Raw genomic sequence first — 14,384 nt, 5'->3', positions numbered from 1 at the left:
GAGACAAAGTATAATACACACACACACACAAAAAAAACCCACTGAACTATTACCTGTAATTTTTGGTAAATTTTGCGGGTATTAGGATTCCTTGAAAACCCAGTACAAGGACTATTTTTCATGCTGAATACCATTATGGAGTTGAAATATTTAGCGGTCATTAAGACTTGTAATTACATTATCAACTTTTAAAAAGATTGTTATTATTCCCCTCATATCCATCAGGTATGTGTCAGCTTAGGGAAGCTTTATGAGATATTTTCTGCTGTCAGTGAGGTAGCTCCAGGAAAACAGACAAGATGGGCCACATTCGTTCACACTCGGTCCCTAGCTGTAATGAGTAATGCATCAAAACCAAACTCCCTATCCACATCCAGGCCCCACAGACCTTTCCATGGTTTACCCAAGATGTTTCACATGCCCTGGTTCAGTCTATTGACAGCATGTCAACCCCAGTATACCACATCATTCCAATTCACTCTATTCCTTGCACACCTCCCATCCTCCTGCATGTTCAGGCCCTAATTGCTCAAAATCTGTTTCACACTATCCTTCAACCTCCAATTTGGTCTCCTGCTTCTCCTTGCTCCATCCATCTCTGACATATATATCCTATTTGTCAACCTTTCCTCACTCATTCTTTCCATACATCCAAACCTACAATACAATGTCTGCATCTCCACACAAGTCATCCATCACTTTTTTAACTCCATACTGACATGATTCCAGCTCACATCCTCCAGTCACCTTAAACTGACAGTTTCATCCACTGAAGAAATCACTAACCACCAATCACATACAAAACATATGACATTCACACCTCACACTAAGAAAATCAAAACAAAAGCAACACACAAACTAAATGCCCTCAGAACACTAACTTGCATCAGATATGGACAAGAATAATCCCTCAACATCCTATACAAACATTTCACCCACTCCAATTTAAACTAAGCCTAACCTGCCTGGACTTCCACCCTTTCACAGATATCTATAACGCTTCACTTCCTCCAGTTTTTTCTCCATTCAAATTTACCTCCCAATTAACTTGTCCCTCAACCCTACTGAACCTAATACCCATGCTCTTCTTCACGTTTACTCTCAACTTTCTTCTTTCACACACTTTACCAAACTCAGTCATCAAGTTCTGCAGCTTCTCATCAGAGTCAGCCACAAGCACTGTATCATCATCAAACAACTGACTCACTTCCCAAGCCCTCTCATCCACAACAGACTGCATACTTGCCCCTCTCTCCAAAACTCTTGCATTTACCTCCCTAACCACCCCATCCATAAACAAATTCAACAACCAATCACTTTCCTCTCTTCCTACTCGCACACATGCCTTACATCCTTGGAAAAACTTTTCACTGCTTCTAGCAACTTACCTCCCACACCATATACTCTTAATACCTTCCACAAAGCATCTCTATCAACCCTATCATATGTCCCCTTCAGACCCATAAATGCTACATACAAATCCATCTGTTTTTCTAAGTATTTCTCACATACATTCTTCAAAGCAAACACCTGATCCACACATCCTCTACCACTTCTGAAACCAAACTGCTCTTCCTCAATCTGATGCTCTGTACATGCCTTTACCCTCTCAATCTATACACTCCCATATAATTTCCCAGGAATACTCAACAAACTTATGCCTATGTAATTTGAACACTCACCTTTATCCCCTTTGCCTTTGTATATATATTATCAATAATAAATAAACACACATGTACAATTGTATAATGGGTCGTTAAGCATTTGGTAGCCAGCCACTAACTAAGGAAATGACTACCTGCATATTGAGAGGGTTAATAATGACTGCATGGTGGTCCTGCACTCATTGGTTGTCAAGCTGCTCTCCTCTGACCCAGGTAGCTCTCTTTTATTTTTGCCTCTCCCACAAGCATACAATATCCCTTTGTCACACAACACTTGACAACAAAAAACTCAACACAGATTCTTCACAACTCTAAATTTTCCTTTGGCGAGGGCTATGCGCTAGCCCTGCCTTTTGGTAAAAAGGCAGGAACAATAGACAGAAGTAGCAAGTAGGAACATTAGACAGTAGATGTAAGTAGGAACATTAGATGGAAACATTAGGTAGAAGTAGTAGGTTGGAACATTAGGAATATGAGGAAGACACATTAGGTAGAAGCAGGTTGAAGCCTTTGAAAACCCTGCGCTAGAATTGCCTACCTGCTAGCGGCCTCTTAAGGACAAGGCAGTAAAGGATAACATGAGGCACTGGAATTCACTAGCTTTGGAATTCTTTTGCAGAGGCTATCTCTTTGAGTAAGTTCTCAAAAGGGAATGAGCATCAGAGGTAGAAAGAAAGACTGCCTGCCTGAGGTATACTGCAAAGAGAAAAGTCACTTTTGTGATGCTGTGCTGTATTACTGTCAGCTGACTAAAGAAACTTTGTCTCATTAAAGAAGTACTTGTTTGAAAAGAATCAATCCTGTCCCAACACTGTTTCAAAAGAATCAATCCTGTCCCAGCACCTGATTGTAGCAAAGTAATGAAGATGAAGGAGCATCTGGAGAAGGGGTCCTGTGGTTACAGCCTCATAATAACCAGGAAAGGGCTTCAACTTCAATGTTCTTACAGATAAAAGTGTTGTTATTATGTTTCAAAATCTTATTTCTATTTTGATGGAATGACTATAATTTTGCTTTTATTGAGTTTATGAACAAAATAATCTATTGTTATACTTTATAAACTACTCCTAGCCAAAATGTTGTCTTGAAACTGTGGCTGGAATTCTCTATGTGAAGATCTTTACCTACGAATGTTGATCATGTGGTAAAGACCTTCGTAAATGTTAAAGTAGTCAGCAGGAACATTAGGAAGGAGCCTCAGCAAACACTCCGCTTGAGTTGTCCTTAGCTAGTGGCCTGTTAAGGGTAAGGCACTAAAGGCTATGAAGTGGCAGTAGAGTTCACTAGTTATGGAGACTATTGCTGTGGCCACCCCTCTGAGGGAGTTCCAATTGGAACAGGCATCAGAGATATAGACAGATAAAAATGGACTCTTTGTCTAGAGAAACTTGCAACTTGTCTTACATATTATGATAACCCTCAACACTAAAAGTGTGCAAAAACCTTCAATGCCATGGAAAGTAATACACATAGAAGTCATCACAAACAGTTATGGCAGCTTTACAAGTCCTTATAAAATGAAATATTTTTCATAAAAAAAGTGCATTAAAAAAAAAAAGACATGCCTAAAACCTTAGCCTAAGCTTTCCAGCACTACAAATCAACAAGTAATTAATAAACAAATGATACTACATACAGCAATAGGTGAATTGTCTCCAAGAAGTATTCAAAATGACTTGCATATTTTGATTCTGTCTATACAGACTATCAGTTTATGAAAATATCATTTCCCCTTTTATCACTAATTCATTTTTCTCTTATATGGAATTACAAATGGTACGCACCTCCTCATCTTGTGTACGTGCAATCTCAATCATATGCTTTGCTGCTGGATGCTGGACTGTAATCTCTCGTAAGATAGCATTCCCGTCATTAGTCATCACAATACCACCCATTGGATCCATCAACATCTTCAACATTGATCGTGGCCCCAAACAGGTGCGAATAACATCAGCAATCATCTGGAAAAATATTTTCATTATTTTACCAAACTTCTTACTTATATTTCTCTTAAGCCAATTACCAACTGAACTGACTGTCCTTTACCAACACTCTTTACCAACTGAATTTTTTTTATGCATGAAACTATGAAACTGAAACTCTCAAGAAACCTATTTCTACCATGAATTTACACCAGTTGAGCATGATAAAACTTTTTTAATCTCTAATAAACTAAAGATGGGAAAAAATTAAGAAAATATTCAAAGTCTGTCATAAACTTAACAAGGAAATGCCAATTTTTACAACAAAATGGAGAGGCAGTATCTTCAGACACTCAGCTTAAATTCTGATCCTTTTTAGTAACAATTTGTAATCATGAACAACTGCACATTACTGAAAATGCAAACTACAGTCTAGAAAATACCATGGCTTACTTGGTCAGGTTATCTTTAGACCTGCACTATGCATATTAATAAAATAGCCTAAAATTCCAACTGCTTAAAGTATGAATAACTCTGGTGAAATCCTGATACTGTTTACAATTTTTTTTTTTACAACTTAATACATTATGTCACTGGAAAAGAAAATGATATCTAATATTTGAAGTATCTCTGAATCTCTGTCCATATCACAGCATTTTATGCTAGTGCATTCAAAACCACTCTTCTGCTCACCAATAACACTCAACAAAACGTTAAACGTACAAGGCATCACATAAGGTACACGATATTCACTCCCATCACAAACCTCAACACAATGGCTGTAAACAAACTAGATGCCCTTAGAAAATGTGACACACTGCAAAAGAATACCATAGTATCCTTTACAAATAATTCATCACTTCCACATCAAACTATAAAAAACTACAAACACAGTCTCTAGATGTATATATACATGAGCTGAGTGATGCTTCTAGAGAAATACTTACGCATTAAGTTTCAGGCCTCTAACTCAAGGCTGTATGCCAAGCATGGGTGTTGGCTGAGGTGGTAGTGCATGAAAATTTCTCCCCAAAGTCATCCTCCAGGCAAACCAACGACGGAACATTTCTAACGAGTTTTCTAAGAAAGAAATCATGCAGCCTTCAGCAAGATTTAGAGAAGCAAACAAATGATTACTTGAAGATGATCACTCTCTGGATGAAGTGGAGAGTAATTTTATGGTCGCTGACTCTTTCAGCAGTGAAAGTTGACCAAGATGAGAAAGATTTTTTCAACAAAAGTGGAGGCAGTGTTGCTATCACCTGCCTTGACCATAACAACAATAAATTTAACTAGTGTGGCTGGCAATTTTCAAAAGTTTCTTTTAATGAATCAAATCAAATAAAACTGCAGACCTCCTGAAGAAGCTAAGGTTCACATAACAGAGGAAAGAACACCTATCAATAAACTCTGTGAACTCTGCCACAGGCCAAGACTCCTGGAGTTAAGTCTTCACAAGGAAATGTAAAATATCTCTGGCAAAAGCAACAGATATCCTCTGGAGAAAAATATTATTGTATAGCTGCTGTATCTATTTTCTTGTAAGCATCTATTTCATATCTAAAGGAATTTCATTCACCTACGTATGGAATATTGCTCATACTACTGGGGTGGCTCATCCTTCAACTTTAATAACTACACAGGAAAAGCCTTTAGTCTCATAAATTCTCCTGGCATCACCTCCCTTCAAGTTCCTCTTTCTGTATGTTATGATGTTGCTGCTCTCTCTCTCTCTCTCTCTCTCTCTCTCTCTCTCTCTCTCTCTCTCTCTCTCTCTATTCTACCAGCATCATTTTGACCACTGTTCTCGTGAGCTGTCTACATGTGTCCCCATCCCCAAGGTTTAGACCTGTGGCATGTGTTTTCACTGCTTTCTAAAAGGTTATGTGAGAAGACCAGCTACTTGAGTATTGGCTACAATGATAACTCCTTCCCTCAAACATATAAGCTTTGGAATTTCCTTCCTATTTTGTCTTTCTCTCTTATACAACATATTTACCTCAAAGAGTCAGGTCTACAAACACCTAGAGCACTGATCAACCTACTTCTACTTTCTTTTCCTTTTACTTTAACCTTTCACCCATAATGACCTTGATTGGGGCATGTTCTGCCAGAACCATCTTGGTCCGTATATATATATATATATATATAAAAAAAGTAAAACTGGAAGGCGGATATGCAAATTTTCAAGTAACAAATCAAAACATATAGTTGTAAACCATGTCATCTCTAAAGTCTCCACAATTAAAAGCCTAGAACCCTAAGGAACTGTACTTGTCCCTCTCCTGTTCCTCATTCTCTCACAGTATCTGACTAAAACAAGCACGAGTCACTGTTCCATATCATCCTTTCTGGATGATAAAAGAATAAGTATGATAATCACTTCAATACAGTTCCCTGAGAGGCTACAAAGAGACGTAAAAGAAGTCTCCCCCTGGAACAACAAACTTTTCAATGTATGTATGTTTAAACTCTCCCAGAATGGGGAACAAAGAAATCAAAAACAATCCAGAATACAGGACAAAAACATTCACTATCATAAACCAGCTGAATAATGTGTAAGAGCTCAAAGAGTAATAATGTCTGACAACCAAACCATCAGCAAACAAAACAATACAACAGATGCTTGATCCTGCTGACTTTCAAGAGAAGAAAACCAATGATGATGTTATTCAATGCACTAATTTCTTTCACAGATAAAATATGTTCTAACATAACCATAGAAGACACAAAAAGCCACACAATTGGAACGTGTTGTGATGTCTTTAACACCTCACATCAATGTGGTAAAGAAACTACATTACTGTGAATAAGTGAAATCACCAAAGCTATGCTTCCTGTACTGCACACAAGAGTGGAACATCATCATTTATACCTGAAAAATCCTTGAAGGCACGGTATCTAAGCTACACTCCAAAATAACATCCTACTAGCAAAACAGGCATGGAAGTCTCTCTAAAATACTACTTCTGAAATACAGTTATGATGTGCACACAAAGATAGAACAACTCACATTCAGGCCCAGTACTTTCTAACAACATGCTTACGATAATCATAACCATCATGATATGTACATTGGAAAACTTTAAGAGCACCCTGGACTAGCACCTATAAAGCATACCTGACCAGCCAGGATGTGGGTGCTACATAAGCTTGCCAGCTGCAGTTTCCAACAGCTTGGTTGACAAATGACCAACCCAATAGCCTGGGCTCAGCCTTGATTGTTGGGGTACAAGACCCTTGAAGACTTCACCAGGTATAACAAGAAAGATCTATTACAAAGGATAAAGTAATGATAATTGGTAACAAATTTTTCCAAGCATGTAAAATAAACATTGAAATATGTGCAGTAGCAATTCATTTAGCATTCAAGCCATACTTTTGCATTTTTTTGCATGTTACGCTGAAATACCTACATAACTGTGATACTTAAAAGTGAAAGTAATGAACGAAATACACAAACGATTTTTATGTGAGTACCTTTGAAATGGTACAGCTAAATACATCAAAAAATAAAAAAGTCAAATTTTGAGGGTTGGAAAGGAAAACATAATTAACCCATTAAAAGCGGGCGACATTACCTCATGTTCATATGATAGAAGCTGGGCAATGTTACATAACGGGCTATTTTGCATCTTAATTCTTTGAACTTTGGTGATGTGGCATCACTTAATCTACTACAATGACCTGTTTACCCATTTCTGTAAACAGCTACGTAGCCTTAATCATCCATCCGCAGTCAGCATCAGTGTTTGCTGTTGTCTAACATGCACAGTAGTAGACAGGCAACGTTACATAACATTGGGCTCTTTTCTGTAGTAATTGTAAGATGAAATTGGGTGATGTGGCATCTCTGACATGTACTATGATGCTCTTTGCTTGGATATGACTGTAAACAGTTACACACACTCACGTCAGTATTAGCCAAGACAATGAAAGGTGAAGATAAGTTGCGCTCTCCCCCGCCTTGCACTCCTCCCATAGCCAGCTATGATGCAGTATTTTGTAACACCTCTTACCTTCATTGTTTATCCAATTTTATGTTTATGCATACATTGGCTTATTCCTTGATACTTTATCATTCTTAAAATGTGTCGCCTTACATGGATGTATAAAAAAACGTCGCCTGCCTTTAATGGGTTTAGGGATAAATCAAAATTCTCATATTATTACAGGTGAATTTTGCTAACACTTCAGCAATCCCCTTGGATTCCTTTTTAATTCTTATATAAGCTGTATCACAATGATGTGGGATACCTTTTAAATCACTCTCAGCACCTGCTATGATATTCTCTAATCACATTAACATCATAGTTTTAAATCCCTTAATATCCAAAGGTATCTCTACAATTCAAATAACACTGAAATTCCAAAGGATTGTATTAGATGATTCGTTGACACAATGCCCCTGCAAAGACCTTCCCTTAATGCTTACCAACACTTTGGCACCCACTGAAGTTCATCATCTACCTTAAGATGGAAGGGCTTAAGCTAGTTCAGCTTAAGTTCAGTTTGCATGAATTAGTTTACGTTAGGTTCAACAACATACAGTCTGGTCTTTTTTTACATTAGCTGAAACAGCATGGGCAGATGAGGCCTTAATTAAGGCCATTCCATTAACGCTATATTTATAGAATGACACAACCCACCCACATACACATGGATATGCATAAACACCCACACACGCATATCATACCGATATATTGCAACATATACAAACATATACAGACACATACATATATACACATGTACACATCCATACTTGCTGCCTTCATCTATTCCCGTTCCCACCCCCGCCACATATGGAATAGCACCCCCCCTTCCCTGCGTGCACGCGAGGTAGTGCTAGGAAAGACAAAAATGCCACATTCCTTCACAATCAGTCTCTAGCTGTCATCTGTAATGCACTGAAACCACAGCTCCCTTTCCACAACCAGGCCCTACAAAACTTCCCATGCTTTACCCCATACCCTTCATATGCCTTGGCTCAATCCATTGACAGCACATAGACCCGTGGTATACTTGCATACATACTTGCCCCTCTCTCCAAAACTCTTCCATTCACCTCCCTAACCACCTCATCCATAAATAAATTAAACAAACATGGAGACATCATGCACACCTTGCCACAAACTGACATTCACTGGGAACCAATCACATTCCTCTCTTCCTACTTGTACACATGCCTTACATCCTTGGTAAAAACTTTTCACTGCTTCTAGCAACTAACCTCCCACACCATATACTCCGAATACCTTCCACAAAGCATCTCTATCAACCCTATCATATGCCTTCTCCAGATCCATAAATGCTACATGCAAATCAATCTGTTTTTTAAGCACTTCTCATATACATTTTTCAAAGCATACACCTGATCCACACATCCTCAACAACTTCTGAAAACAAACTACTCTTCCCCAATCTGATGCTCTATACATGCCTTTACCTTCTCAATCAATATTCATTTTATCTTTATTTTGCTTTGTCGCTGTCTCCCGCATTAGCGAGGTAGCGCAAGGAAACAGACGAAAGAATGGCCCAACCCACCCACATACACATGCATATACATACACGTCCACACACGCAAATATACATACCTATACATCTCAACGTATACATATATATACACAAAAAGACATATACATAAATACACATGTACATAATTCATACTGTCTGCCTTTATTCATTCCCATCGCCAACCTGCCACACATGAAATAACCCCCCCCCTCCCCTCGCATGTGCGTGAGGTAGCGCTAGGAAAAGACAATAAAGGCCACATTCGTTCACACTCAAGTTTCTAGCTGTCATGTAATAATGCACCGAAACCACAGCTCCCTTTCCACATCCAGGCCCCACAGAACTTTCCATGGTTTACCCCAGATGCTTCACATGCCCTGGTTCAATCCATTGACAGCACGTTGACCCCGGTATACCACATCGTTCCAATTCACTCTATTCCTTACACTCCTTTCACCCTCCTGCATGTTCAGGCCCTGATCACTCAAAACCTTTTTCACTCCATCTTTCCACCTCCAATTTGGTCTCCCACTTCTCCTCATTCCCTCCACCTCTGACACATTCTCTTGGTCAATCTTTCCTCACTCATTCTCTCCATGTGACCAAACCATTTCAAAACACCCTCTTCTGCTCTCTCAACCACACTCTTTTTATTACCACACATCTCTCTTACCCTACTATTACTTACTCAATCAAACCACCTCACACCACATATTGTCCTCAAACATCTCATTTCCAGCACATCCACCCTCCTCTGCACAACTCTATCCATAGCCCACGCCTCGCAACCATATAACATTGTTGGAACCACTATTCCATCAGACATACCCATTTTTGCTTTCCGAGATAATGTTCTCGACTTCCACACATTTTTCAACGTTCCCAGAACTTTCGCCCCCTCCCCTGCCCTATGATTCACTTCCACTTCCATGGTTCCATCTGCTGCCAAATCCACTCCCAGATATCTAAAACACTTCACTTCCTCCAGTTTTTCTCCATTCAAACTTACCTCCCAGTTGACTTGTCTCTCAACCTTACTGTACCTAATAACCTTGCTCTTATTCACATTTACTCTCAGCTTTCTTCTTTCACACACTTTACCAAACTCAGTCACCAGCTTCTGCAGTTTCTCACATGAATCAGCCACCACCACTGTATCATCAGCGAACAACAACTGACACTTCCCAAGCTCTTTCATCCACAACAGACCGCATACTTGCCCCTCTCTCCAAAACTCTTGCATTCACCTCCTTAACAACCCCATCCATAAACAAATTAAACAACCATGGAGACATCACACACCCCTGCCGCAAACCAACATTCACTGAGAACCAATCACTTTCCTCTCTTCCTCCACGTACACATGCCTTAAAAACTTTTCACTGCTTCTAACAACCTGCCTCCCACACCATATATTCTTAATGCCTTCCAGAAAGCATCTCTATCAACTCTTATCATATGCCTTCTCCAGATCCATAAATGCTACATACAAATCCATTTGCTTTTCTAAGTATTTTTCACATATATTTTTCAAAGCATACACCTGATCCACACAACTTCTGAAACCACACTGCTCTTCCCCAATCTGATGCTCTGTACATGTACCCTCTCAATCAATACCCTCCCATATAATTTACCAGGAATACTCAACAAACTCATACCTCTGTAATTTGAGCACTCACTTTTATCCCCTTTGCCTGTGTACAATGGCACTATGCAAGCATTCCGCCAATCCTCAGGCACCTCACCATGAGTCATACGTACATTAAATAACCTTACCAACCAGTAAACAATACAGTCACCCCCTTTTTTAATAAATTCCACTGCAATACCATCCAAGCCCACTGCTTTGCCGACTTTCATCTTCCGCAAAGCTTTAACTACCTCTTCCCTGTTTACCAAATCATTTTCCCTAACCCTCTCACTTTGCACACCACCTCGACCAAAACGCCCTATATCTGCCACTATCATCAAACACATTCAACAAACCTTCAAAATACTCAATCCATCTCCTCATATCACCACTACTTGTTATCACCTCCCCATTAACCCCCTTCACTGAAGTTCCCTTGTCTTAAGCACTTTATTTACTTATCAGCCCCCCTCCAATGCTTCTCATGCCACAAGCATCTTTTGCGCAAGCCATCACTGCTTCCCTAAATACATCCCATTCCTCCCCCACTACCCTTACCTCCTTTGTTTTCACCTTTTTCCATTCTGTACTCAGTCTCTCCTGGTACTTCCTCACACAAGTCTCCTTCCCAAGCTCACTTACTCTCACCATTCTTTTCACCCCAACATTCTCTCTTCTCTTCTGAAAACCTCAACAATTCTTCACCTTCGCCTCCACAAGATAATGATCAGACATCACTCCAGTTGCACCTCTCAGCACATTAACATCCAAAAGTCTCTCTTTCACGCACCTATCAATTAACACATAATCCAATAACGCTCTCTGGCCAACTCTCCTACTTACATACGTATACTTATGTATCTCTCTCTTTTTAAACCAGGTATTCCCAATCACCAGTCCTTTTTCAGCACACAAAAATCTACAAGCTCTTCACCATTTCCATTTACAACACTGAACACCCCATGTATACCAATTATTCCCTCAACTGCCACATTACTCACCTCTGCATTCAAATCACCCATCACTATAACCCGGTCTTATGCATCAAAACTACTAACACACTTGCTCAGCTGCTCCCAAAACACTTGCCTCTCATGATCTTTCTTCTCATGCCCAGGTGCATATGTACCAATAATCACCCATCTCTCTCCATCAACTTTCAGTTTTACCCATATCAATCTAGAATTTACTTTCTTACACTCTATCACATACTCCCACCACTCCTGTTTCAGGAGTAGTGCTACTCCTTCCCTAGCTCTTGTCCTCTCACTAACCCCTGACTTTACTCACACACTATTCCCAAACCACTCTTCCCCTTTACCCTGGAGCTTCGTTTCACACAGAGCTAAAACATCCAGGTTCCTTTCCTCAAACATACTACCTATCTCTCCTTTTTTCTCATCTTGGTTACATCCACACACATTTAGACACCCCAATGAGCCTTCGAGGAGGATGAGCACTCCTGCGTGACTCCTTCTTCTGTTTCCCCTTTTAGAAAGTTAAAATACAAGGAGGGGAGGGCTTCCAGCCCCCCGCTCCTGTCTCCTTTAGTCGCCTTCTACGACACGTGAGGAATGTGTGGGAAGTATTCTTTCTCCCCTATCCCCAAGGATAACAAGTAGTGGTGAAGTGAGAAGGAGATGGAGTGAGTATTTTGAAGGATTGTTGAATGTGTCTGATGATAGAGTGACATATATACCCTCCCATATACCCTCCCAGGAATACTCAAACTAATGCCTCTGTAATTTGAGCACTCACCTTTATCCTCTTTGCCTTTGTAAAATGGCACTATGCATTAATTCCACCAATCCTCAGGCACTTCACCATGAACCATACATACAGTGAATATTCTTACCGACCAGTGAACAACACAGTCACCATGTTTTTCAATAAATCCCACTGCAATACCATCCAAAGCTGCTGCCTTGCCAGTTCCATCTTCTGCAAAGCTTTCACTATCTCTTTTCTGTTTACCAAACAATTCTCCCTTACCCTCCTACTTTGCACACAACCTCAACCAAAACACCCTATATCTGTCACTCTATCATCAAACACATTGAACGAACCTTTAAAACACACTCCATCTCCTTCTCACTTCACCACTACTTGTTATTACTCCCCATAAGCCCCCTTCACTGATGTTCCCATTTGTTCTCTTGTCTTATGCACTTTATTTACCTCCTTCAAAACATTTTTTAATTTCCCTAAAATCTAATGATACTCTATCACGCCAACTCTCATTTGCCCTCTTTATTGCCTTCTGAACCTTTCTCTTGACCTCCTGCCTCTTTCTTTTATTTTTTTTTTATACTAATCGCCATTTCCCGCATTAGCGAGGTAGCGTTAAGAACAGAGGATGAAGACTGGGCCTTTGAGGGAATATCCTCACCTGGCCCCTTTCTCTGTTTCTTCTTTTGGAAAAAAAAAAAAAAATGAGGGGAGGATTTCCAGCCTCCCGCTCCCTTCCCTTTTAGTCGCCTTCTACGACACGCAGGGAATACATCTCTAAATAATTAGCACTACTTTCCTGCAAATATTGTCCAAATGCCTCTCTCTTCTCTTTTACTAACAATCTTCTTCATCCCACCATTCACTACCCTTTCTAATCTGCCCAGCCCAACCACATACACATGTATATACATAAACGTCCACGCACGCACAAATACATATCAATGTATACATACATATACACAGACATATACATTTGTACACATCCATTCTTGCTGCCTTTACCCACTCCCGTTGCCACCCCGCCACAAACAAAATAGCATTCCCCCCTCCAGCAACGCAGTCCCAGGAAGACAAAAAAGCCAAATTTGTTCGCACTCAGTCTCTAGCTGTCATGCGTAATGCACTGAAACCACAGCTCCTTTTCTACATCTAGGCCCCACAGACCTTTCCCTGGTTTATCCCAGATGCTTCACATGCAATGGCTTAATCCACTGACAGAATGTTGACCCTAGTATACCACATCGTTCCAATTCACTCGATTCCTTGCACGCCTTTCATCCTCCTGTATGTTTAGGCCCCAATCGCTCAAAATCTTTTTCACTCAATCCTTCCACCTCCAATTCCCTCCACCTCTGACACATACATATCTTCTTTGTCAATAGTTCCTCACTCATTCTCTCCATATGTCCAAACCATTTCAGCACACCCTCTTCTGGTCTCTCAACCACACTTTCTTTCCACCCATCTCTCTTACCCTTTCATTACTTCATCAAACCAATTCACACCACATATTGTCCTCAAACATTTCATTTCCAACACATCCACCCTCCTTCATACAACCCTATCTATAGCCCATGCCTCACAACCATACACCATTGTTGGAACTACTATTCCTTCAAGCATACCCAAGATTGAGCCAGGTACCCATTTTAGTGACCAACCCCTAAGGGTACATGAGCAGCTAGGCTGACTGTGGACTGACTACAGGAATCAGGATTTGAACCTATGCACTTGACCCTATGCAGGCCATGAATGTGTCACAGTGAGGAACACTAACCACTACACCAACATTGATAAATTCAGGGAAAAATTGTCAGTAAAGGCCAAAGTGTCAGTATATATCGAGGGAAAACTACCAGTAGGGGCCTTAATCCCTGGCATCCTAGTAAAACTGGCAAAATAAATGTGTAAGATTGC

The 14,384-nt window shown here is 40.1% G+C and overlaps 1 protein-coding gene across 1 annotated transcript in view; it reads right to left on the bottom strand.

Moving 5' to 3' along the window:
* The window catches only part of CCT3 (chaperonin containing TCP1 subunit 3), a 117,336-nt gene that overhangs the window by 101,456 nt on the left and 1,496 nt on the right, over positions 1 to 14,384 (bottom strand). The window contains exon 3 of the mRNA XM_071672123.1: positions 3,449 to 3,625. Coding sequence (XP_071528224.1) covers positions 3,449 to 3,625 — 177 coding nt within the window. The remainder of the gene's footprint in view (positions 1 to 3,448; positions 3,626 to 14,384) is intronic.

Source organism: Panulirus ornatus, chromosome 17, assembly GCF_036320965.1.
Source record: "Panulirus ornatus isolate Po-2019 chromosome 17, ASM3632096v1, whole genome shotgun sequence".
NCBI classification, from domain to species: Eukaryota; Metazoa; Arthropoda; class Malacostraca; order Decapoda; family Palinuridae; genus Panulirus; species Panulirus ornatus.
This window is presented reverse-complemented; position numbering and strand designations above follow the sequence as displayed.